General features: G+C 53.1%; 2 protein-coding genes across 3 annotated transcripts in view; one reads left to right on the forward strand and one right to left on the reverse strand.

Annotated features, from left to right (window-relative positions):
- Positions 1-2,738: 2,738 nt before the first annotated feature.
- On the reverse strand, positions 2,739-17,634 carry NCSTN (nicastrin). Its single transcript, XM_030303406.1, has 17 exons — positions 17,515-17,634; positions 15,950-16,054; positions 12,201-12,324; positions 11,370-11,491; positions 10,801-10,946; positions 9,953-10,103; positions 9,580-9,689; positions 9,169-9,321; positions 8,370-8,474; positions 8,127-8,204; positions 7,249-7,421; positions 5,816-5,918; positions 5,586-5,681; positions 5,195-5,282; positions 4,774-4,928; positions 4,329-4,541; positions 2,739-3,508 (listed from the first exon to the last, which is right to left on the reverse strand). The coding sequence occupies exons 1-17, from the start codon at positions 17,597-17,599 to the stop codon at positions 3,386-3,388; spliced, it is 2,130 nt and encodes a 709-aa protein (XP_030159266.1). The 5' UTR covers positions 17,600-17,634; the 3' UTR covers positions 2,739-3,385.
- Positions 17,635-17,732: 98 nt separating this feature from the next.
- Positions 17,733-25,136, forward strand: part of COPA (COPI coat complex subunit alpha) — a 45,477-nt gene continuing 38,073 nt past the window's right edge. Inside the window, exons 1-3 of one of the 2 annotated variants that reach the window (XM_030303404.2) lie at positions 17,733-17,864; positions 21,580-21,693; positions 21,879-21,952. In XM_030303404.2, coding sequence (XP_030159264.1) covers positions 17,825-17,864; positions 21,580-21,693; positions 21,879-21,952 — 228 coding nt within the window. In that variant the 5' untranslated portion in view covers positions 17,733-17,824. The remainder of the gene's footprint in view (positions 17,865-21,579; positions 21,694-21,878; positions 21,953-25,136) is intronic. The other variant, XM_030303405.1, reaches the window with a different exon arrangement.

A 25,136-nucleotide genomic window follows, 5' to 3' on the forward strand; every position in this document is an offset into this window, starting at 1 on the left:
TCCGACCTGAGGCCCATCTGGACCCCGATCTTTAAGGGGCTCTGCTCCCCAGGCCCAACTTCCGAGAGGCCTGCTGGGCTCTGTCTCAGGACGGGATGTTGAATGACAGGAATAAGGGCCCCTCAGGCCTCCCTCTCTGGAAGGAAAACTTTCAAACTACCTTAAAAAGTTTAAGAATTGGACTCCTGGGGGGGCTCAGTCGGTTGGGTTCGGCTTGGGTCATGAGTTCGAGCCCCACATCGAGCTCTTGCTGACAGCACGGAGCCCGCTTGGGATTCTCTCTCTGCTCCTCCCCCCCCTCCACTCGTGTTCTCTCACTCTTTTTTTCCCTCTCAAAATAAATAAGTAAACAAACAAACAAAATTCAAGAATTGATCCACCTTTTAATCCATCCCCCGCTGCCCGACCCTGCATCACACGGACGCCACCAGGGCCCAGAGCCGGGATGCCCTTTCCAAAGCCACGCACGCCATTCGTGACACCGGACGATCCCTGATCCTGAGCTCTTTCCGCACTAACCGGCCCCGCCCAGAGCCAACCTTGTGTCCTCTGGGCTCAGGTAGAACCTGTTCCTTGCACTGACTTTGCGTGGAGCATATGTGGCCCCGCCTGCTTATTTGTCCTGCTCGTGCCCCATCCTGCCATCTTGACTCCGGATCCCAAGTCCCTAAGGGAAGGCACAGCATCTCATCATAACCTTTTCTGATGCCAGGACAGAGCGCCTTGCCCACAGCCACACTCAATAAACGTTTATTTCTGCCGTGGCAGCCAGCGTGGATACGAGACATGTTCTGGTCTCAGCTCAGCGCTAATTTGCTGCGACCTTGGGCAAGCCACTCACTCCTCTGGGCTGCGGTTTCCCCTAGCAGATGAGTTAGGCCCTACATATCATTTCTAAGGTCTTATATGGTTCCATGTGGAGACAGAGTCCTGCTGAGTAGGGTGAGGCCTTGGTACAGAACGCCAGACTCTGGATGGAAAGGTCTCCTCCCAGGATGTGCCTTTGGGAGCAGCGACCCAGATGTGGGGCCCAGAAGACCCTTCGCTCAGAGAGGCTGGAGGAGAAACACCGGCTGACAGGAAAGCCTTCCGTGCTGAGGCGCGAGGGGCCGCAAGAGGTAGGGACAGGCTGGGTCCCGGGGCCCAGGTAGTAGTGGGGAGGGGGGAGCCTTGTGGGAAGTGACACATCTCAGAGCAAGGCCCACCCAGACCGGGGAGGGGGAGTGGGGAGACAGGCTGAGAAGCTAAAGTCTGTGGCCCAGGGGGTCTCAGCCAGCCAGCCGGACCCAGGGGGTCTCTGGGGCACAGCAGGTCCCCGAGGACTCGGCACACCCACCGAGGTCTGAGAGGAGGCCCCTGAAGGGGTCAGCGGGGGGTCCGTGCCCCTTCTACAGCGCCTGGCCTCCCCACAGGCCGTGGAAAGAGCCCAGTTGGTTGGTTTTGAATTTGGGGGGTGGCGCGAGGAAGGGGTTGCATGGAAGGCGGAAGACAAGCTGGTGTTGAGGAGACCCGAGTAGGGAAGGCCCCACGGCTGGCACCGGCGCCCACCCCCCTAGCCCCCCCCCAGTCCCCCCCAGCCCCGCGCCTGGTACCCGGCCACTTCCCCACTTCCCGAAGCTGCCAGCAGGACGAGGGAGCTCGCTGCCCTGTCCGCCGGGAGGCCCTGTTGGCCGAGGGAGGCGTGGAGTCAGCCCAGCACGGTGGCAGCTGTGCCCACCTCCCGCCAGCGCCGCGTGCGGGCCGGAGGGGTGCGGGGGGAGGGGAGCAGGGTTCATTTCCACATCCCGGCCCCCCAGACGTGCCCCCCTGAGGGAACCCAGAGAGAAACCTGGAGCAAATCGCCTCCTCGGCGGGGTGTGGCGGGACGCGGGAAGGTAAGGGGCCCGGAGCTGGTCCTTCCCGGCTCATCTGTCTCGTGGGCGGCAGGGCCGAGGGGAGGGGAGAGGGCTGGCCTCCAGCGCCACTCCTGAGGGGTCTTCCCCTCCAGTGACTCAGCTGCGGCCTTCGTTTAGCTGTGCGGCTACGCCCCGGAACTTTGCTCCATGAAGACCCAGGGCGCTAGGGTATTCCCAGAGCCAAGGTTCTCTTTCTAGGAGTCCAAAGCCACCTTCGCTTCCGTCTGCTAAATGCCCACCAGCAACGGAAGGCCCAAACTGCTCGGCAGGCCGCCGCAGGCCCTCCGTGACCCAGCCCCAGCCCCCTCTCCTGCAGCACCCCGAATGACTTACCGTTCCCAAACGTGGCCCGTGCCTTCAAGGCCCTGTGCTTCCACAGCTGAACTCCACAGCCTGCAACCCAGATGCCCCCTCCTCTGAGCAGCCTTCCCGGATGCCTCCCCCAGTGCCCGGAGTCCTTCTGTGCGTTACCGGAGCACTCCTGAGATGCCGCACGTGATCACCCCGGATTGCACCGGTTTCTCCCCTCACCCCAACTGCCAGCCACTCAGGGTTGGGACTGCGTCCCCTAAATTTCTGCAGCCCAGCCAGTGTCTCAGAGTGAACAAAGAAACGTCTGTCGAATGGAAAGTGGGAGGGTCAACGATGCTAACGCGGTTCTTACGAGGGGGAAACCGGGGTTCCAAGGCTCCATGGGAGCCCCGCTTTGAGGGCTTCCACTGTTTCTGACAGAGCCGCACTCCTTGGGCCTCTGGAGACCCGGAGGGAGCACGTGGTAACAATTCCATGACTTCCAGTCTGAGGTCACCGAGCAGGAGGGCACGGAAGAATGACACATACAGGTCATGAGGGATAGTCTTTTAATGAAACTTGCTATTTATATATTTACACACACACACACGCACACACACACACGCACACACGGAAAAAGAAAACAACAAAAATAGGTATTACAGCTTAATAAAATCACAGCTAGCACTGAGGGCTGGAGGTGACCCGGCAGCACACCCTCCCCGAGGTGCCGTCTGCGGGTCTGGAGACAGGACAGCAGGAGGGAGACAGATCGCCTGGCCTGCACCTCGGGGCTTCCTTGTGGTTTGTTCCTGGCATTCAGCCTTTGTGTCCTTCCTGGTCGGGAAAGTTGGGACTGGGGTGGGGTGGGGAGTAGGGGGCGGTCTAGGGCAGGATGAGAAGGGAAGAGGGACCCTGAAGAAGGGTAAATTAGGGCGGGCAGTCAGGAGTCAAACGGGAGCGAGAAGCTTCCATTTGCCCTCCCGGGATCTGGCAGGGGTGAGGAAGGGGAGACAGGCAGGGGGAGCTGGAGAGGAGAGGGAACTTGTTTCTCTCTCTTCGGGGCAGTTCTACTTGTTCATGTTAATTCCAGTCTAAGCAGGCCCAGAGAGGTTCCAGTGACACGCTAGTGGCTTATGTCCCCGTGGGACAAGTGGCCTAGGATGTGAACCGTAGAGCGGACAGGAGTTGGGCTCCTCTCAGTAAGACACGGCTCCTGGCTCCCGAGGGGTGATGAAAAGGACGTCGGCCTTGGCGTTGATGCAGTAGGTGACGACGAGAGAGAAGACGAGGATGCCGAAGCCCACCATCAGGGTGATGAACTGCGGGAGGCGTGGGCAGGGAGGGAGAGAGACGCTGTCAGAGCCCAGCGTGGTTCTGGATCACCGCCTGGGGCTGGGAGCCAGGACCTGGGGATCCCAGAGCTGGCTCCAGGCACCGAGTGCTGAGCAATCACAGACGACGTCTTCCCGACTGGAAGACGGAGTGGCTCCGTTCGAAAAGAGGAGTATCCCTGTTCTTCCTCTACTTCGTATTACTAAGATTTTAAGTATCTTTTTTTTAAAAAAATTTACTTGAGAGAGAGAGAGAGAGAGAGAGAGAGAGAGAGACAGAGAGAGAGAATCCCAAGCAGGCTCCATGCTGTCAGCACAGAGCCCAACACGGGGCTCGAACTCACAGGATCGTGGGATCGTGACCTGAGCTGAGACCAAGAGTCAGACGTTTAACCTACTGAACCACCCCGGAGCCCCTAGATTTTCAGCATCTTGAAGTTAAGATCCATGACTTTGGTGGCAACTCTCCGGTGGCAACTATGACATACTGGTGATGGGGACTCAATAAACCGTGGCGCCCGTGCACACCCTAGTGCCAGCAGCTGGAAATCCCAGCTGGGAGGGGAGCTGTGGGGACGCTGCAGGGTGAGGAGCTCCTCCGGGGGGCCCTCCTCCTGGCGGGAGCCCACCTCCGGCGTGAACACACACTCACTCTGTCGGTGAAGACAGACTTCGCGATGGGGCGTGCGGTGGACAGGGGACAGAGCGGCAGTAGGTTTTTGTGGCAAATGGGAGACGGAAGCAGGTAAGAGGTAAGAGGCAACACAAAGAGGGCAGGGCGGTCTCTGGCATGCCCCTCCCGGCTCACCTCCAGCTCTCTGCTGGCTACCAGAAATATGCGGGCCCGGATGTCTTTCCAGCGGCTCTCAGTCCATGTGGAGTATTCAGTAGAGCCCCACTGCCTCAGTTCAAAGGCAGGGGACAGGGCCCTGGCCAGTCGCGCCGTGGAACGCACACAGCGGGGCAGCCGGTCCGTCTCGTTGGAGTTCAGAGGGCCCTGAACCCACGCGTACTCATACAGCTGCAACGGAAGACCGGCCACAGGGCGGGGCTGAGGCGATCCTCTCTCACCCCGGCCACGTTGTGCTTCTGCCCAGGCTCCTGCCCTCCAACACTCAAGTTCAAGGGGCCGCGTCCCTCTGCCTTTGCATCCCAACTCCTTGGGTCCAACTGGGTCTAGGATGCTGTCCAACTTCCTCCGGGGGTACGGGGCCCTCGGGGCACCTTCGACACCCACTCCCACTCCCACTCACATCCTTGTTTTCACTGGGGACTTTACTTGGATCCTGGCACTGCTCTCGGGGGAGGTCGACCACCTGGCCAGTCAGATTCGCCAAGGCATACTGTACCACGTAGGTGGTGTTGGTGGGGCTGGAGACGGCGATGTAATGCTGAAGAGGCCCGTCACCTGAGTGGAGAGCACAGGGAAGGGAGAGTTTGGAGGGTGGAAGGTGGAAGGTGGGTGCAGGTGGGAGGGGAAGGAAGAGCCCGAGGTTGACGGGAGCCAGAGAAGAGAAGGGAACGGATCCCACACGTATCAGGGGAAAGAAAGGAAAACAGGGGAGAAGGAAAGGAAAGGAGAAGGAAAAAAAAAAAGCAGAGATTAAACCAAGCTGATGACTTTTTCCGTCTCTTGCCTTGGCTAAGGGTGCCATGCCCCCAGCGCGTGCTTACCCAAGTAGGACCTCAGGTCCTGCCTGAGGATGGACTGGAACCAGGAGTTGTTGGCCCTGACCAGGAACCCATAGAGCAGGCGAGTGACCTAGGATTGGGACAGTGAGAGTCAACAAGCCCGTGACCCGGAGTCAAGCAGAGCTCTCAGTGGAGACCCTGTTGCAGGGCGGGAGCCGGGTCGGCCGGGGACTTTGGGGCTGGGGACGCAGAGGCTGGCTCACAAGGATGCCGGAGGCCCACCCGGGAGCACCCTGGAGCAGCGGGAAGCCCCGCTGGCACGCGCTGGCATGCTGGGCTCCCAGGTTCGGGAGAAGGGGTTAAGTGCAGTGCAGACGGGACGGCCTGCCGCGTGCGCAGAGCCGGAGAGGAGGCGGGCCCCACTTGCCCTTACCGTTTGGGGATCGGCCTGAATGGTGTCACTGAAGTTGGTTCCTCCTGCCAGCTGGTACAGGGCACGTCCCAGCACCGTGGCCACATCCGCCAGGGCCTGTGGCAGGCGGGAAGGGGGGGCTGAACGGCCCACCTCTTCTACCCTCTACAAGAGGGTCTAACCACCTAGAAGACGTTCTAACCATCTTCGCCGTGTTCCCCACGCTCCCGGCCAACCCGGGCGAGTGCTACCTTGGCAGTGTCCGTCACAAAGTTGAGGTCCTCTTCGGGGCTCTGCCACTCGGGGTAGCTCACGTTAATGTTCTCCGCTGTGTCGTAAATGCTCTGGTAATAGCTGCCGGGAGAGCGGGCATGAGCCTCGGCCACACTCAGCCAGGGCCCTGCCCCGGTCCTCCCTCACAGGCCCTTCATGTAGGAGCCTGGCGTGTCTTTTCATCATCCGGGGGGGAAGGAACAGAAAATGAGGGTCCCATACTGAAGAGGGTGTGGAGAGGCAGAGCAGTGAAATACAAGGACCTTCCGGAGAGACAAGGTAGAAGAGGCAGATGAGATCAGAAGGCAGGAGACTCCCTTCCTGGGAGGTCTTCAAACAGAAGAGACACTTCCCCAGAGTTTGGGCTGGAGACGGCTGAGAGGACTTTTGGGGAGCACGCCCCACATCACCAGAGGTTGGATGACGGTTCCAATGAACGTGAACATTGAGGGTGCCTGGGGGCCGAGGGGGATGAACGGGTCTTTCCCAGACACACGACACTGCCCTGGGTCCAAGCACTGTATGCTCCCTGGGGAGCCCCGTGAAGGCAGAGCTTAGAAGAGAAGCTTAGAGGAGAGCTCCCAGCCTTCAGCACCAACAGATGCCGGCTCCACATAGAATCAAGGCCAAATGTGTGCAAATGAGGACTATCCCTTCACCCCGAAGTGATGCCGGGGTCAGACATGGTGCAGACGGCTGACCTCAGGTGCTAGAAGTGTCCCTGCCCTAAATGAGCAAGAAGATGCTCCTTGGCTGGGGTCAGAGAGCCAGAGCATAAGCAGTGTTACTCAGAAACCCATTTGGCCTCATGGAAGAGGGGAGGGAAGCTGGGAACCTAGCAATCTGGCCGGAGTAAGAAGTCCCATTAGCCCAGGGCTTAAGTTAGGGGCTCTTTGGGGTGCCCAGGACCAGGAGAGAGGTGACTAACAGAGCCTCACCCCGTATCTCTGGAGTCCCCTCAGCACAGGGGACGCTTTTACCCCAAAGGCAAGAACACGTTACATTTCAGAGTGTGAGTGCTGTCTGCGTCCCGCTAGGCACCCTTGGGCAGGCCCCAGACCCGGCCAGCTGGCTGTCCTCAGGGCGCTCCTGTTGGGGATGCTGCCCTCTGCTGGCAGCCCCAAGGACCCAGGCCTCGGGAGAGCTGGGGGAGGCGGACCAAGCACAGAAAGGCTGAGGGGGCCCGTGTTCTAAGATGACATCAAGTCACACGAGGCGACCGGCTTAGGTGCGAAAGGTCACTGAGCAAAGAACACAAATTGACCTGAGATTTGGAGGGGTGCTGTGGGGAGAGGGGAGAGGGGAGAGGGGTGATCTTTCCTGACACAGGAGACACTCCCCCCTCCGGACCCCAGACCACAGGACAGATTCTCTGGAAGAAGGAAGAGGGTGTGGGCTCAGTGGCTCTTACTGGTTATGGAAGACAGCAGAGTGGTCGGCAAGGACGACACCAGAGATGTTCCGAGCCCGAAGAAACCTCTGCAGAGAAGACGGCGGGAGGGGCTGGGACTGGTTCGGCCTCCGGAGGACCACAGCAGGGACGCCGGCCCCGCTCTTCTCCAGGGTGCTCAGGAGGGCCTCCACCTGGCGGGGGAGGGGTAGCTCAGGGGAGGCTGCGGACAGGGAAGCCGGACGCATCTTCTAGGCCCACGACGCTCCCACCAAGTCCCCAGCTCGTGGTGCTGCCCCCGGCCCTCCTGCACCCCAACTCCTCAAGCCTTTCAGGATCCAGGCTCTGAATGTCCTGCAACTCCAGCTGTGTCATCCTCACTAGACGCTTGATTTCCTACTCTGGCCGAACTGGAGGAACAAGTAACAACGCCAAACTACACCAAGTGCCACCCAGGAGCCCAGGGCGGGGAGGGCGCTGACACTGGAGTGGCAGGAACCCCATGAGAAAAACAGGCTCAAAGCTGGACCCTGAGAGGAGGCTCTTGAACAAGTAGTGAGGAGCCTGGAGGACGGTTTGGGTAGAGGGTCCGACACAGCCAGGAACGCAGCAGGGCAGCCCGGACAACCGGGCAGCAGAGAGGGAGGGGCCGGCCACTCCCGGGCCCTCTGCGGGGCATGGAGGTGGGGAACCGCCCACCCCAGGGAACCGGGGCCACGAGCTGCGCTCACGGTGCTTCCTGCGGAGCTGCAACAGCCACACTGTTCATCCTTGAGCTGGTACCCCGCCTGAGGTCCTGTCTCACAGGCCCTGGGGGGTGGCGGGGGTCAGGCCCGGGTGAGGGGTGCCCACATTCTGAGCCGTTGAAACAGAGTGAGGCGGAAAGATGCTCAGATTACCTGATTGTGTACAGATTCATTTTTCTGGGACATGGGGTCTGTGTGCATCCAGAGCTCTAGAGAATTCCTTAAGGCCACCTGGGGGAGGATGAAGAAGCAACACTTGGCTGCCCGCGGGGGCCCATGCCCCGAGACCAGAGGAAGGAGGAAGGTCAGAGAAAAGTCAGGGAAGGGGCAGTGGCAAGGAGGACAACGAAAAGCGGAGGAGGAGGCGGGAGGGGGAGGAGGGCACACGCAGCTCACCTGTCCCAACTCCACGAACGAGTCAATGTTCTCTAACTGCACAGGAAACTTGCCCTTCTCCATGTCGTACACCATCCTGGAGCTGCCGATGTAGTCAAACGTCTCCTGACGGTGAAGATGGGCGGGAAAGGGAACAGAGATTCCCAAGGGTCGGGGCAGGCTCAGTCTCCGGAGGCCAGATCACCAGGGCTCAAGGCACTAAGGCTACGGTCTCGTGTCGCCGCAAGTGTTGGCCGGCTTACGCAGTCACGTGACCTCACCCGCCTCCCTGCCCGGCCTCCCAGCTGTGACTATTCCTCACGTGTGAGCATCACAGGACTTCTCGAGCCCAGAAATGGGGAGAGCAGCCTCGGTAAAGGCCCGAGGCGAACATCAGCTGTTATGTGCCTGCTTCCTGCCTCTCCCTCCCCTCCGCCGACGCAGCCGCGGCTGCCCTCCCCTTATTCCAAGGCCAGGCTGTGGGGGCAGTGGGGGGAGGGGGCAGGAGCCTCAGGGCTCTTGGGTGGAAGTGGCAGTGAAAGAGTCCAGAGAATAAAAGCAAAAGGCTGCCTCCCAGAGATCGCATCAGCGGGGGAGCGAGGGGGCGGGCAGCACACTGATTCCGATTCCAGGCCAGGGTGTGAAAGCTTCCTAAGATGTGTGACTCTGGGGGGAGACACGTGGAGACACCTCCAGAAGCTCTTTGCTGAATGACAACTCAGGTCAAGTGCCCAGATCGTCCCCAAACGATAGCCACTCTCACATTTACCCTCCCTGCTGTCCTGCCCCTCCCCGCCTACCCCAGCAGAAGAGCCCCTACCCCTTGGAAGAAGACAAACATGACATTGCGGGGAAGGGTCAGAGCATCAGGTGCCTTCTGCAAAGCTTCAGCGGCAGCCAGCTGGGTGACGAAGGAGGCGACGGCACTTTCAGCCCCTGGGGCCACATTCCAGAAAAAGGAACGACTGTCCAGCTGGGTACAGTGGAAAAGGCAGGGGAGGCAGGCTTTGAAAATGGCAATTAGGACTGGGCCCCAGGCTCCCTCTCCTATTCCGGCCAAGGGAATGTGTGTGTCCTGGGACAATGGCCATACGAGGAGGCCCCACGGCCCAGACCCCTCTTCCCTGGAGGCTCCCCAGCATAGCGACTCTGAAACGTGATACGCCCGCAAGAGGCCCCCCAGCCCTTTTGGCGCCAGCCCTGTCCACCCTGACCAGGGGCCCGCACTCACCCGGGTGGCAGCGACCACAACCCTGTCATCAGGCTCTAATGCCCCAGATATATTTATAGGCTTAAGCATGCTCCACACGTTGTAGTCGGACAGGGGGTCACAGACGATTTCTGAGGACAGAGTGAGAGAGCGACAGAAGTTAGGGAGAAGCCACAGAGAAGGCCTGGAGACGCCTCTGACTGCTGCCCCGTGGACCCTGTCAATCATTTCCTGCCTCCACTGCTTTAAGTTGGTTTCTCTGCCCTGTCCACTGCAGGGACAAGCGGCCTCAACTGTTCGGAATTGTTCCCGCCTCTCTCGCCCCGTGCTCCCTGCCTGAGCTCCCCCCCTTCCCAGGTCCCCAGCACAGCAGCCGGCCTCGGGTCTGTCCTACCTGGGTTGATGCTGAAGGTGCTCTGGATGGAGCTGCGCCGCATACAGGTGACAGTGCTGATGACAGCGTGCATGTGGGAGAAGAGCTGCATGGCGCACAGTGGGAAGGTGGGTGCTGAGCCGTTGGGGCTCAGGTTGTGATCGCGATAGCACTAGGAGGGGAGACGGGCCCCACTGAGGCAGCTCGCGTGGAATCCCTCCCATGCTTCCCAGGAGGGCCCGGCCCCACCCCGACGCTCGCTCGTCAGTCCCTGAGCTATAGTACAAAGCCAGGATGTGTAAGGTCCGAGAGAAAACCTCACCAAGAGATGCAAAGGGGCACAGACTCAATGACTGAGTTGGGGCGGACGGAGTGTCCCCATCCCAAACAGCCTGGCCCAAGTTCCCAACGTGATTAGCTGTCAACTGTGCTGAACCAAATATCAAAAATCAAATTCAAGACAGCATGGACATCAACTCACCATGTAACTTTGGAACAAATCTAACTGCTCTACAGGTCAAAACAAAGAAGCTAGGCCAGAATTAAAGATTATTGTAACTCAGAACATTCAGAAGCCTCTGAGCTGAATCTCTCGCAGTTCCCAGTCTGATGACTTTTTCCCACACTCGGGGTTCCTAACCAGGGCACACCTTATTTCAGATCAAGTAGAGTTTATGTTCTCTTCCAGCCCAACAGCCATCAATGCTGGAAGAAGAGGCAGGAGAGAAATGGGAAGGGAAAGGCGAGAAAAATAAACGTATTGGCTTTTCTTGGAGCATCTACCATGCAGAGGTGCCCTGGTGGACGAGCCCTCCAGGCGGGCGGAGCTCCTACGAGATTTCTCTTTGCTAGGAGCTGGCAGCCGTTACCTGCTTGATGACCTTGGTTTCATTTTCATCTTCAAGAAGGAAGATGGGGAAGCTAAAGTCTTCATAAGCCAAGCCGTCGCCTAGGGGGTTCCACGGGATTTCTCTGCAGTGAGCAAATTCTGGCCCATACGAGTTGGAGTAAATGCCTGAAGGGGAGGATGGGGGACCGGCTGTTGGGACACTAAGCATTCAGGGCCTGAGTGAGGGAGGAAGGCTAGGATGTCGTAGGGTTGGGACCAAGAGCTCCAAAGGAAAGGGGGACTCAAGGAAGCAAGCATCAACCTGTCACCACCTACAGGGAAACAGACACTGGTATCAGGGTGTCCTGGGCTGGCTGGTTAGGGATCGGGGCCTATGACAGAAAAGGAGGATGGAGGGAAGTGGACGAAGGGGAAGCAGCAGAGGAAGCGATGAATGGCAAAGACAAAGAAACACTGTCTTCTGTTTGGGAGTCAGCTGTTCACACCACACACAGACAGACGCATCCCTCCAACCCTCCAAAGACACGAGACTGAAGCACCAGTGAGCTCTGCGTGACGGGAGGTCCCCTGATCCTCCAGGGCTCTTACCAAACCCATCATTGGGACACTGCACACTAGGAGAGGAGCCCGACGCAGGCCTGGGTTTGGCCAAGGACACTGCAAGGCCAGCAATCCGGCTGGTTGTCCCCTTCAGCTTCTCCATCAGACTCCTGGGACAGGGAGGGAGTGCCATGGAGGAAGACTGGGAAGGTTACCCCCTGGCCCAGTATCTTGCCCCCAGGGATGGAAACAAATGGGAAACTAACGGAATCCAAACCTTTGACTCCTTGTTGAACACACGCGGTGTGTTGACTCTACTCCTAAAGAAGTGAACCCCCCCATCCCAACTGTTAACTCGTTTCTTGCCTCTTTTCTGTCTCTAACTCCTTTTCTTTCTTTCTTTCTTTCTTTCTTTCTTTCCTTCCTTCCTTCCTTCCTTCCTTCCTTCCTTCCTTCCTTCCTTCCTTTCTTTCTTTCTTTCTTTTTTAAGTAAGCTCTACACCCAATGTGGGGCCTGAACTCACAACCCAGAGATCAAGAGTAGCATACTCTATCCGCTGAGCTAGCCAGGGGCCCCTGCTGTCTCTAACTCCTAAGTGAGGACTATGACCCAACCTGAGCTTCGGCTTCATCTCATCTACCCTGTCCCTGAGTGCCCCTATGGGCCCTCCCTCCTGCCTGGGGTCTTTACTCACTGGACCCTATTTGTAAGGTCACCCAGACGACCCCTCTGATGGGGCAGGTTTTCTTCCGAGACTCACTCTCGCCTCCTGCCCTGATCGGACCAGGGCAGCCAAGCGAACCTTTATACACAAGTGTGGGGATGGCCCCCCAGATCTTCCCGGCTGTGGCTTCCCTGAAGGCACACGCAGTTCTTACCTGGTGAAGAGCTCGCCCTCCAGCAGAACCACATACGGGGGGTTGGGGCCGTCAGTCAGCACCCACTGCAGGTCCCTTTCTTTCTCCACCACGTGGAGGATCCCTGTGTCCCCGCTAACGGAAGCTGCCAGGACAGAATGGGCTCAGATTAAAGCTCCCGCAGTTGACGACTCTGCCTCTGCCTCACTGATTCTGCAGATCACTTATCTCCCAAACATGGCACCAGACACTGGGTTAACGCAGCCACCTCCAGACTTAGGCTTGAGCTGAAGAGCTGACTCCCCCAGCTCCACCTGAAGGCGACCAGCAGGGACTGGAGGACGAGACAGCCCGAGAAGTCTACTCATTTGCTAAATCTCAGAAAGGTCATACAATCATTCTCTCACCCTCTTCCCTCAACCTCATTTAGCCACATGTACACATTTCCAGAAGAGGAGACAGCATGGTTTTCAAACCTGTATTTTCTCCAGGAAATGGCAGGCTTTAGATCTCTGGCTCAGAGTTCTAGCACTGAATCTTCCCGTGTGAAGACATATGTGCAGACTCCCTTGACCTGAGGACAATTCCTGGGTCTCCGTTCCTTTGCCCTATTTGGGAATGACTTTACTTGCTTTTAGCCTGTTTTAGGCAGGGTTACTCAAGAACTTTGAGATCTCTAGAAGAGAGCTTCCCAACTGATGGGTCTTGATGGGTCAGGGACGAGCTGATATTGACCCCCCTCATTTCTGAGGACCGAGGGCCTCCCGAGACCCTAGGCTGGTCACTCCCAGCCAGGAGCAGACTGACCCAGTACCCGAAGATGCCCAACAAACACCATACGTCTCCATATATGCCAGGATGCCATACAAATACTATTTTCTGTATCTCACGAACGACAAAGATCGGGCAGCGCTGCGGTAAAGGATGGGTAATCCATCGTCCAGAATGCCTTGAATTCTATGCAGCAGTGCCTGTCGTGTCCCTCGTGATCCACGTGGAGACATCCTACCATCTCCCCACGAGCCTTCTCGCCAGTGAAAATTCCTACCATGTATGAAAAGTCACATATTGTTTTAGAGCAATAGTTCTCGACCCTAGTTGAATCACTGTGGAGTTTTAAAAAATACAGACGCTTGGGCCTTATCTCAGACCTACTAAATTAAAGTCTCTGAAGGTGAGGCCCAGGTACGTGTACTTTCAAAACTTGCCACATGATTCTTTATTATACCTAGCCAGTCGTGAAAACTACAGCTCTAGATCAAGGCACTGAAATATTTATAATTTGCACAAGACAAAGAAAGACCTTAAGCACTTCCAGACTGCCGGCCAGGTAGAAGTTTTCTTCCGTGGGATTTGGCAAAATCGAGACACGGACCCAAGTCCCCAACATTCAACTATGTCTTCCACGTGGTAAGTACCCAACAAGTTCATGTGAATGGTGATAACAATAAACTTTAGAGGAATATCAGGACCTGGAATAACCGTAATAAAGACTTAGCTACCACCAGCAGTTCTAAGTCTGACAAAAGGCAACAGTCCTTGGCGTAGAAAACCCGGAAAAAGGAAAAGCTGTTCTGACAAACAAAATATATACAGCTTCAGCTCCAAGGAGGACAGGGAAAAGATAAGCCAGGACGCTGGAATGAAACACCTGGATTCTAATCTGGATTCCAACTGGTGACTGTATAGTCCAGAGTAACTTGCTTACTTTTTCTGGGCCTTCCATGAAGAGAAACTTTTTCACCCTTATTCATCTCATACCTTGGAGAGAGATTTAAAAAGGAAGGAAAGGAAAGGAACCAACAGATAACCCTCTTTGAACACTTTAAAAGGGGCCAATGGGGTGCCTGGGTGGCTCAGCCGGTAGAGCACGTGACTCTTAATCTCTGGGTTGTAGGTCTGAGCCCCACATTGGGTGTGGAGATTGCTTAAAAATAAGATCTTTAGAATAAAATAAAGTAAAAGCAAATGAGCCCATAGAAACAGAGCAGTATAATCAGAAAACCAAGCCAAATCTTTCTCTCCTTACGTTTACCATGCTAGCAGGCCTAATTAAAGAGGGTGTAGCTTGCTCGGGACGGGCAAATACGAAGCAAGACTTAGAAATAAGCGGAAAAGGAGACGAGCTCCTAATGAGGAAGTGGCCAGAGTCCAGCCCCTCCCCTCTCCTTTCTGTGCTGGCACTTGGCTCACTCCTAGAGGCTACTGCTTTGCTTCCCACAGGGCTGCTCTCAGAACACGAAGCCGACTGACTCAGTCCCACAGAGGGCATCTTAGGAGCACACCTCCAGGAAGACAGGGTCCTAGCGTTTTGGCACGAAGAGTGGAGCTCCGGCAAGACCAGCAGTCTGATCTCAGCCCACACTTGGACCTGGCTCCCTTCTACGCACAAACCCCGCTGGAGAACGGAGTCCGAAAATTTCACTGGGAACCGTTTGGAACCAGTTAGCCTACCTCCAGCAGGGACACGGCACGGTGTACACAGAGCGCGGCTCAGGGAAGGCCGGGCAGGAAACGAGTTAACTGCCACATTAATCAGGTCCTTCACTTCGAAGCGTCTGTGTCCGCCTACCAAACTAGGAGGTTTCAGGCAATCACGCAGGACTCCTGAGACCGTAGTACTTACTCAGCGTCATCAATAAATGTAGGAGACAGTCTGACTTTCAGCTTTGTGCAGGTACATTCTAACCGTTTTTATAGGTGTTTACTGAAATTCAGAGGTGACCGATATGGTGACGAAGAAGCCATGATCTGACTCTAAGTTTCCTGCTTACCGCAGAACTACATTTGGACAGAGCAATTATTCACAGGACAAAACATGAAGAAGGGAGGCTATGTAGCAGAGGAACTGGGGTTCGGCCTTCACATCTCTGCTCTTTCTACTTCCATAGTTTTATAACCATACTGTCATGGTACCCTGTTTTGGGACACATTTACAAAGCACAGAGACGAATCCAAATGCTTCACTAATTCCGCCTGCAACTATCTGGCTTTCTCAATGCCTTCCCTTCAAATAGACTACTGCCTTAAAGAAGTCCACTTTGGTTCCAAAAAGATGGTTCAGGTGACGATGGACTCATAGACTATGAGACTCCTTTCTCCTTAGAAAACAGTACAGTTTTCTACTTTAACTAGTGGATGCTAAGTGTCCTGACTTAGAACCTGAACCATGGGGCTCAACTCCTAGCCTCATCACTTAATAGCCTGATGATCTTGGGAGTTACTCAACTTCTCGCAGTCTCCATTTTGTCATTTGTAAAATGGGGACAATAAGAGAATCTACTTCATGGGGCTGTTGTGATGGTTCAATGAGATGCACATGCACGAGGCTCAAGTAAGCACCACTTACTAAGCATTAGCTCCTATTAATTATCTTGCCCGGTTTGACAAATGGCTCTCTGTCACCTCCTACCCACACAGCCTAATTTGTGTGCTGAGACTCCCAAGCAGGACTTGGATCTTGAGATCTAAGGCACAGATTGAAGTATCATTGGCCACAGGGGTGCCTAGGTGTCTCAGTCAGTTAAGCATCTGACTTCGGCTCAGGTCATCACCTCACGGCTCGTAAGTTCGAGCCCTGCATCGGGCTCTGTACTGATGGCTCAGAGCCTGGAGCCTGCTTCAGATTCTATGTCTCCCTCTCTGTCTGCCCCTCCCATGCTCATGCTCTGTCTCTCTTTGTCTCTCAAAAATAAATAAACGTTAAAAAATAAATAAAAAAAAAAAAAGAAATATCACTGGCCACAACACAAATCCCAGCCTCAACTCACATTGGCAGCCAATCTGATGAGTGGCGTTGAGCAGACGGACACAAGGAGCTGTTTTATTTAAGGAGATGTAGATCTTCCTCTCCACTGAGTTTCCCCTGCACAAACCTGCTCAGAAGACAAAAAGTGTTAGAAGAAGAGAGGCATTGGCACTATCAAGTCCTTACCTCACCGTATGGCTTGGGTATATCATACTTTCTAAAAAATTTTTTTAATCTTTATTTATTTTTGAGAGAGAGAGAGAGAGAGAGAGACAGAACATGAGCAGGGGAGGAACAGAGAGAGAAGGAGACACAGAATCTGAAGCAGGCTCCAGGCTCTGAGCTGTCAGCATAGAGCTCGACACGGGGCTCGAACCCACAAACTGCGAGATCATGACCTGAGCCGAAGTTGGACCCTTAACCGACTGAGCCACCCAGGCGCCCCTGGGTATATCATACTTTCTAAAGTGGGATTAATGTCCATCCTTCTCACTTTCTGGACACATTACTGGATCAGATGAATGCGCCCAGCTATGTGCCCCAGAAAGTTATTACAAATCCCAATCAGAACAGCTGATATTGAAACTAAAAGAAAGAAAACTTCATTTCCTAAAGGAAAAGGCACGTAACCTCAGATGTCCCAGTTTCCGGTTGCACGGGTGAGCACACTTCTGCTTTCTACCTTGCATGTGCATGTACCTTGCACCCTCGTTAATGAAAGGGTGCCAGTCTAAGAATATAGATTACGATAAAACATCTTTGAGACATTTTCCCAGGAATCTGAACAGAATTGGGAGAAACCTTATGCCACAGATCTGTCAATTAATCCACAGGTCGTTTGTGTGTGGCTACAGTGTGGGGCGACTATAATTTCTCCTCTGGGGAATCTCTAAAGATAATACGAACTTGAGGGGAGGTATGGTCATAGTTACATACAGGCACGTTCGCATTTTAGGGCTTGACCAACTACAAAGACCTATGCCAGGACATACATGCGTGTAAGCAAACGTTTCTGCACGCTGTAAATGCCTGAAGTTTCTTGAATCACTATTCCACGGTCTAAACAGTTAAGAGGACCCATACCCTACCTTTGTCTCACTTCACTGATAAGACAAACAGGCAAAACACAGGGACACCGGTCGATGGTGGAATCAACAGAGGAGGGAATGAGGAATCCACTTAGTGAAGCACCGCCCTGCACCCACAGAACGAGGCCGCTTTTGTCTCCGACTAAACGCACTGGGAAGAGGCTGAACTGACACCTGTCCTTTCCGACAGGGGGTGGGGTGGCTCCGGCCGTGGGGAAAACGAGGCAGGCGGACAGTCAGGCTGGAAGTCCGGGAAGAGGCCCGGAGGAGGAAATGGGGCGACACGACGTGCCGCGGGGTAGAAGGGGCCCTCAAATCAAATCCAGGCAAAGAAGTGGGGGGGGGGGGACTTCTGTCGTGGGAACGAAAGAGAAAGGATTTACAGGGTGGGGGCGCAGAGCAGCAGAGGGGCCAGAAGGGGGGACGGCGGCGCTCGCGGCCCGGCCGGTCCCGACGGCTCTCCTAACACACCGGAGCTCACGCGCGGGGGAGGCCTCACCTGCCAGCAGGACGCAGAAAGACAGAAGGCGAAGAAGACTCCGACTGCCCGGCTCGGCCACAGAACCGCCCCCAGCCGTGGCCATCTTGCCTCTCGGCTGAGCGGAAGCCTCCCCTCCCCTCCAGCCCGGCAGTGGCTTCTCTAGGCCAACGCTGGTGCCGTCTCTGTGGTCCGGAGCTCCCGGGACCGGAAGTTCGTGCCCGAGAAGCTTCCGGGAGCCGCGGCGGAGCGGCGCTGACGTGGAGGGAGGCGAAGGGCAGTAGGGAGTGGCGGGGCTCGGGTCGGCACCGCGGAGCCGCAGGTCTCAAGGATGCTGACCAAATTCGAGACCAAGAGCGCGCGGGTCAAAGGTAAATGGGGAAGACGAGGGGGAGCTCGAGGACCGGGTGTCGGGGGCGGTGCTGTCTCGGGGGGTGACCGAGGCCGAGTCGGGCCCACCGTACGGGCCGGAGGGAGGGCGGCCTGGCGGCGGTTCTGCAGCCCTCTCGTCTCTGGAATGCCCTCGGGATGTGATTGACCTGCGGCGGCTCCCGCACCGTTCCCTTGCTTCCCTCCCGTCTTCTGCGGGGGCCGGTGCTCCCGACTTTGATTCTTTGGGTCCCTGTCGGCCTTTTGAGGACCGTGTTGTAGGGAGTGGACCTGGGGATCGAGTCTCGACCTGTGCCATTCGCATCCACGTCTAACGTTTTCGGAAATGAGCACTGGCTGCCTCTCTTAGGGAGGCTTTGGCGGCACCGTATCGACATCCAGCGCCTCCATTGGGCGTTGTTTCCTACCTGGAGACAGGACATTGAGACCTGTAACCCCAGTAAAGTCTGAGCTTGATAAGGTTGTCCGATAAAATACAGGACGCCAAGTCACATTTGGATTTCAGAGAACGAAATAATTTCCAGTGTCGTTCGCTGTTGATCTGAAGTTCAGATTTTAACGGGGTATCTTCATTCTTATTTCCTAAATGGGGCAACTCCGAAGCATGACTGTCAGTGGATGGGGGTGGAGGGCGAAAGACTGAAACAGCCGTAGTAGTCTTTTGGAGTGTTAGAATGGGAAAGGCAGAGAAGTAAGGTCCCTTGAGATTTCATATGTGTGTAAGTGTACATGTATATGTATGCATACGTACCTATATATGTATATGATTTGAATACTTAGTAAGAAGAGCAGAGCAAGTTGGCTTGGGAACTTGGTGTTTGGAATCACCTGGCCTTACTTTGGAATCCTGAAACATTTCCCTAACGAGCTGTATGATCTTGGGCAACTTATTAAGGTTTCTTAATATGGTTCCTCATCCGTACAATGTGAATAATTAACATTCTCCTACAGAGAGAATTAGAATGGGATAGCATATGACTACATTTATTACAGTGCCTGCTGTATACTCCGTAGCTCAAAAACTGGAGGCCATTGTTATGTAAGAATAGATTCTGAGCAGTTTTTTTTTTTAATTTTTTTAATGTTTATTTTTGAGAGAGAGAGTGCACACATGCAAGCGAGGGAGGGACAGAGGGAAAGGGAGACAGAGAATCTCAAGCAGGCTCTGCGCTGCCAGCTCGAAGCCCGACACAGGGCTGGAACCCACGAACCATGAGATCATGACCTGAGCCGCTGACGGACGCTCAACCAACTGAGCCACCCAGGTGCACCCCCCCTTTTTTTTTTTTTGAGATAGAGAGCAAACGAGCACGTGCACAGCTGGGGGAGGGGCAGAGAGAGAGGGAGAGAGAGAGAATCCCCAGCAGGCTGTTAGTGTGGAGCCTGATGCAGGGCTTGATCCCATGAGCTGTGAGATCGTGACCTGAGCTGAAGCCGAGAGTCAGAAGCTTAACCACCTAAGCCACCCAGGTGCCCTGATTCTGAGCAGTTTCTAAGTCTCGTGGGAGTCTTGATAGTGAAGCATGCCAGCAAGAATTTATGGATGGCTGAAGTGGTCTTCCTAATCTTTGAATTTTCTCTTCTGCTCTTGATTTCTCAATGGGCAATAGAAAAGTGAGGAAAAAAGATGTCAGAATATTTGAGAGTTAATATCTCTTAATGAGTATTACTGTATGTCATGGAAAAAAATGAACGACGTAATAGGAAAAAACAATTCAGAAGAAAAAACGTGAGTGTTCGGTAAAAAAATGGAAATATTCTCCACTAACAGTGGAAAAAATGTTAAAAAAAAAAGGTAAATAACCTTTTGAATTTGGATTAGTAAAACAAACAAAACAACAACCAATATAACAGCCAATGTGTGCAAAATTGTTACCTTCAGAAATCCAAGGAGACTGTATTTTGATGGTCTTTTCGAAATAAGGTAGTATCTATAAAAATGTTAAATGCACTTACCTATTTCTGGCAATCCTACTTCCAGGTCTTTAGCCTTAAGCAGTAATAATGCAAATAAGCTAGATTACGCGTAGAAGTATTTTCTTTAGGGCCTGTTTTCTAGTAGGTGAAAGTTAGGGGGAAAAACTTAAATGCTCATCACTAGAATAATTTCTAAGTGTGGTACATTTGTGTTTTGCTGTTGTTAAAAAGAATGAGGTTAGGTTTGTGTGTATTTAATAAGATCCACGATGCATAGCTAAGTGAGAAGTTTGCATAACATATTTCCATTTTGATAAAATGATGCCATCTGCGTTAGAAGTCTGAAAGGATGCACTCCAAACTGTTAGCAGTTGTTACTTCTGTGGACCTCCATTTCCAGTCTGTTACTCCAAGGGGTAACAGACAGATTTACTTTCTCACCTTAAAACAGCTGCACAACAGAACAAAATGTGTGAATCAACAGTTTTCAGACACTGGATAACAGGCAGTGCAGGAGAGTGATTTTTGAGAGAAGGGAAATAAACAAGGTGAGTCCTGTGAGTGTTTTTTAGCTTACTACCTGGAGAGTTTCCAGGCTGCAGGATAGGGAAGAGGGAAGAGCCCTGTCGTCTCGAGCCCTGTCGTCTCGAGCCCTGTCGTCTCACTGTGGAAACATAGTTTAGAGTTCAGGGCAGCCAAAACTGCTAGAATTTGCTGGACAGAACACCAGAGAGGGAGCTGCCCAGAACACTGGAGTTCTGCAGGGGATCCTGTCAAGCCTTTGTCTGATTTCTAATCTGCATATGCATGTGTGGAAATGACCCCAAGCCTGGGATAGAACCCCTGGAGAGGGGGAGGCAGAATAATCCCTGGAGCTCACTTAGATCTGGGAATAGTTTTGTGTTCCTATCGGCTGGAATGGAAAGGCCTCCTAATACTGCAGGGCATCATCTAGAGACCTCAGGTGGTATTGCCTTCATAGGGGTGCCAAATTAGATCTAGACTAAAGGCTGTTGTCGACCCATGCTAGCAAAACTAAAAGCGAACTTTATTTTTTTTTTTTTTTAATTTTTTTTTCAACGTTTTTTATTTATTTTTGGGACAGAGAGAGACAGAGCATGAACGGGGGAGGGGCAGAGAGAGAGGGAGACACAGAATCGGAAACAGGCTCCAGGCTCTGAGCCATCAGCCCAGAGCCCGACGCGGGGCTCGAACTCCCGGACCGCGAGATCGTGACCTGGCTGAAGTCGGACGCTTAACCGACTGCGCCACCCAGGCGCCCCTAAAAGCGAACTTTAAAACAGGTATAAGCGAACTTTAAAACAGGTATCCTGGGGCGCCTGGGTGGCGCAGTCGGTTAAGCGTCCGACTTCAGCCAGGTCACGATCTCGCGGTCCGGGAGTTCGAGCCCCGCGTCGGGCTCTGGGCTGATGGCTCAGAGCCTGGAGCCTGTTTCCGATTCTGTGTCTCCCTCTCTCTCTGCCCCTCCCCCGTTCATGCTCTGTCTCTCTCTGTCCCAAAAATAAATAAAAAACGTTGAAAAAAAAAATTTTAAAACAGGTATCCTAAAACAAAGCCCAACAATATTTAAAGGAATATGACAAAATCTAGCCCCTAATAGCATACAATTCGTAACATCTGGCATTCGACGAAGGAGCGTCTGAACCTAGGATTAACCTAGGTGTTCGTTTTTCTTACCTGAATCGACAGGGGGTGGCATTGTGGGGCATACTTAGTTAATTGGATCATTCCTTGTTTTTTTCTTTTCTTCCCCTCTAGGGCTCAGTTTTCACCCCAAAAGACCTTGGATCCTGACCAGTTTACACAATGGGGTCATCCAGTTATGGGACTATCGGATGTGTACCCTTATTGACAAGTTTGATGAACATGATGGTGAGATGACACTTTCTAGGAGGGAATTAAAGAGATCTAAGTATTTATTGTCTTCTGGAGTAGGGTAAACTTTCTTTAGGATTAAAGAATACGGAAGGGCCGGAACCAAAAATTCCTGAATAAGGATCACTTTAGAGATGAGCAAATACAGCTCTCTAACACGCGTCGCCTGCTTCCTTCGCCAGGTCCAGTACGAGGCATCGACTTCCATAAGCAGCAGCCGCTGTTTGTCTCTGGAGGAGACGACTATAAGATTAAGGTACAGAGGGTCTGTCGTGACTGGGAGTAAAGGACAGGCTGTCGGGTGTGGCACTGGTAGAAGGGACTAAAAACAGGACCTCTCATTCATACAGAGCTCAGGCTTTTGATGTTACCAAGAAACGTTTATTGAATACTTACTGTGTACCAGACACTTTTATTTTGGGGGAATTAAAAAAACAAGAAACGATCTCTGTTCTCAAGGAGCTTTTATTCTAACGGAGGAGATCCATGTATACTCGAAACAATAGCACATGCAGTTTGGTGAGTGATACGATAGGGAGAGAACCGAAGTGAAATAGAGGACAGTCCAGGTGCAAAGACAAAAAGGCATGACACAGGTGGATACGTTTGAGAAGCTGTAATTAGTTGTGTGTGAATAAGCTCTGGAGAGAAGGTGAGAGAAGGGCCGGAAGATGAGAGGGGTCAGATCATGCAGTACCTGTTTGCAGTGCTCAGAAGTTTGGATGTCATCACACAGATAGGAAGGAGCCATTTAAGGGGTTAAAATAGAGGAGTGACATCGGATCCACATTTCTTTCTTTTTTTTTTTTTTTTTTAAACTTTACCTGAGCAGTAGTCTAGAGAAAGGGCTGGATGAAGCGGGCAAGTCCGGAGGCAGAAGTGCCGGTTAGGAGACTGTCGTATAAGCTCGAGCGGCAGGTGAGCAGAGCCTGGCCTCGGACGGTACACGCAGGTGGAGACAAAGAGGTGGATGTGAGAGCTTAGGGAAGGGAGTCTGTGAGTCTGCCGGAGGGGCAGTTAGGGGAGACTAATGAGATGACTGTATTTATCTCCGGCCTCTAGCTCAGGTCACTGGGTGTGCGGGGTGCCATCCACTAGGAAAGGGAAAACAGGAGGTGGTGCGGTTCCCTGGAGTGCTGGGGGAGGGCGGTGTCTTAGTGTGTCGAGGCTGCGGTGACAAAACGCCACAGCCTGGGCGGCTTATTAACAACAGAAACTCTCAGTTTCAGAGGCTGGAAGTCCAGGATTAGGGTGACAGCCCAGTCGGGTTCTGGTGAGGACCTCCTTCTAGGTTGCAGACAGCTGACCTCTCTCTGTGTCTTCGCGTGGTGGAAGGAGACGGGGATCTCTGTGGAGTCTCTTATGAGGACATTACCGTTTGGGAGGCCTCCACCCTTGTGACCTCAGCGCCCCTCAGAGGCCCCGCCTCCTAATGCCTTTGCCTTGGGCGTTAGGATTTCAGTGTATGAATTTGGGGGAGGACGCAAGCATTCAGTCCATAGCAGAGGGCTAATGAACACCGTCTTGACACTGATGAGTTTGAAGCACCTCAGGGACGGTCTGTGGAGATGTGTCTGCACCGGGGACATATTTGGGAATTGTCGTCACGAAGAAGGGAGCCAAAACAGCAGTAGAGGGTGTCACCCCAGGATTATGTGGAACGAGAAGACAGGGTGTCATTTATGATAGAGGAAGTAGAGTTCATATAGGGAAGAATGATTTTAGAGGTTGGAGATGAACCAGAGGGAAGAAGCAGAAGCCTGTTGGATGCCCAGGAAGGAGGGAATTTGGGGTAGGAGGAGAAAGTGGTCAGAATGAGGTAAGGACCGAGTAACCTTTGGATTGCTTCATTAGGAAGACATTAGTGATCCTAGCGCCTTAATATGAAGGAAGGAAACAGAATAGACGCAATTCTTTGAAGAAGCTTGACTGATAAAGACAAAACTGGAGTGAGAGGCTTTGAACCTTTAAAAAAAATAATCAAAATTTTTCTCCCTTTACTTCCACATGTTGTTTTCATTAAGCATGTACATCCAGTCAAACCAGGAACTGAATAAAGTCTTTTTTGGAGGCTAGCTTAAGATTATACAGCAGAGCTTAGGCATGACAAGTGATGACTGCCTGCAGAGAAAAGAGGCACTGTTTTTTTTTAGGTTTTTAGCACCGCATCCTGAGGGCAGCCAGTGGAAGCTCAAACCACCCGATAGACCTCAGAAGCTTCTAGGAATATCACTTCATTGTAATAATTGTAGTAAAGTATTTGTCGTTTCTCCTGATGGCCATTGACGCTCAAGAATGGTTAACTCAGGTGTTTGTAATTTGCTTAAGAAAGGGAAGACTGAGTGACATGTAAGATAAAAGATTTTTTCCCCAAATCATTCACATGTTTTAGAAAAGGATTATTTTCCATGTATATGAAATGTCCAGATAGGCAAATCAGTAGAGACAGAAAGTAGATTAGTGGCTGTCTGAGGTTGGAGGGGTTGGAAGCGAGTGGGGAGTGAGAGCTACGGGTATAGTGTTTGGGGGGTGGGGGTGAGGGAACGCTCTAAAACTGGTGGTGGTGATGGTCGCACAGCTCCGAACGTACTAGAAACCGTTGAATTCTGTACTTTTAGTGGCTAAGTTACATGGGCTTTGAATTATATTTCAATAAAGCTATTAAAATGAGGGCATTGGTTAGCTGGTGGGTGTGCAGTGTTCTCACAGGAAGCCGTAAGTGGCCAGCTTCTCAAAACCCTACAGGTCTTTATGGATTCACAGTTTTGGAGTTCGGTAGCAGTCTGTGAAGGAGTCAGGACAGTGCAAAGTTGGAAGTGTGGAAGTTGATGTTTTTATTTTTTTAAAAAGCTTTATCTATTTTGAAAGAGAGAGTGCCTGAGTGTGCCAGTGGAGGGGCAGAGAGGGAGAGACAGAGAATCCCAAGCAGGCTCCGCGCTGTCCGTGGAGAACCCAAGGTGGGGCTCAAATTCATGAAACCACGAGATCGTGGCCTGAGCCTAGATCAAGAGTCAGTCGCTTAACTGACTGAGTCACCCAGGTACCCCTGTAAGTGTGGGAGTTTGTTTTATTAATTAATTAATTAATTTTAGTAAGATTTTGAAAAATGTTTATTTTTAGGGAGAGAGAGAGAGAGCGCATATGCGCGTGCATGCAAGTGTGGGAGGTGGAGAGAGAGAGGGAGACAGGATCTGAAGGGGGCTCTGCTGATGGCAGATAGCCCGATGTGGGGCTTGAGTTTATGAACTGTGAGATCATGACCTGAGCTGAAGTTGGATGCCCAACTGACTGAGCCACCCAGGCGCCCCTGGAAGTGTGGAAATTTAATATAAACACCGAACTCTGTAAAAGGTGGAAAAGTTACTTACCAAATGGCATTTATGGTATGATCTAATTTTTGTGTGACGCTCAAACTGCACTGTGTATGTGTATTTTGTTTA

The sequence above is a fragment of the Lynx canadensis genome, chromosome F1 (genome assembly GCF_007474595.2).
Source record: "Lynx canadensis isolate LIC74 chromosome F1, mLynCan4.pri.v2, whole genome shotgun sequence".
NCBI lineage: Eukaryota > Metazoa > Chordata > Mammalia > Carnivora > Felidae > Lynx > Lynx canadensis.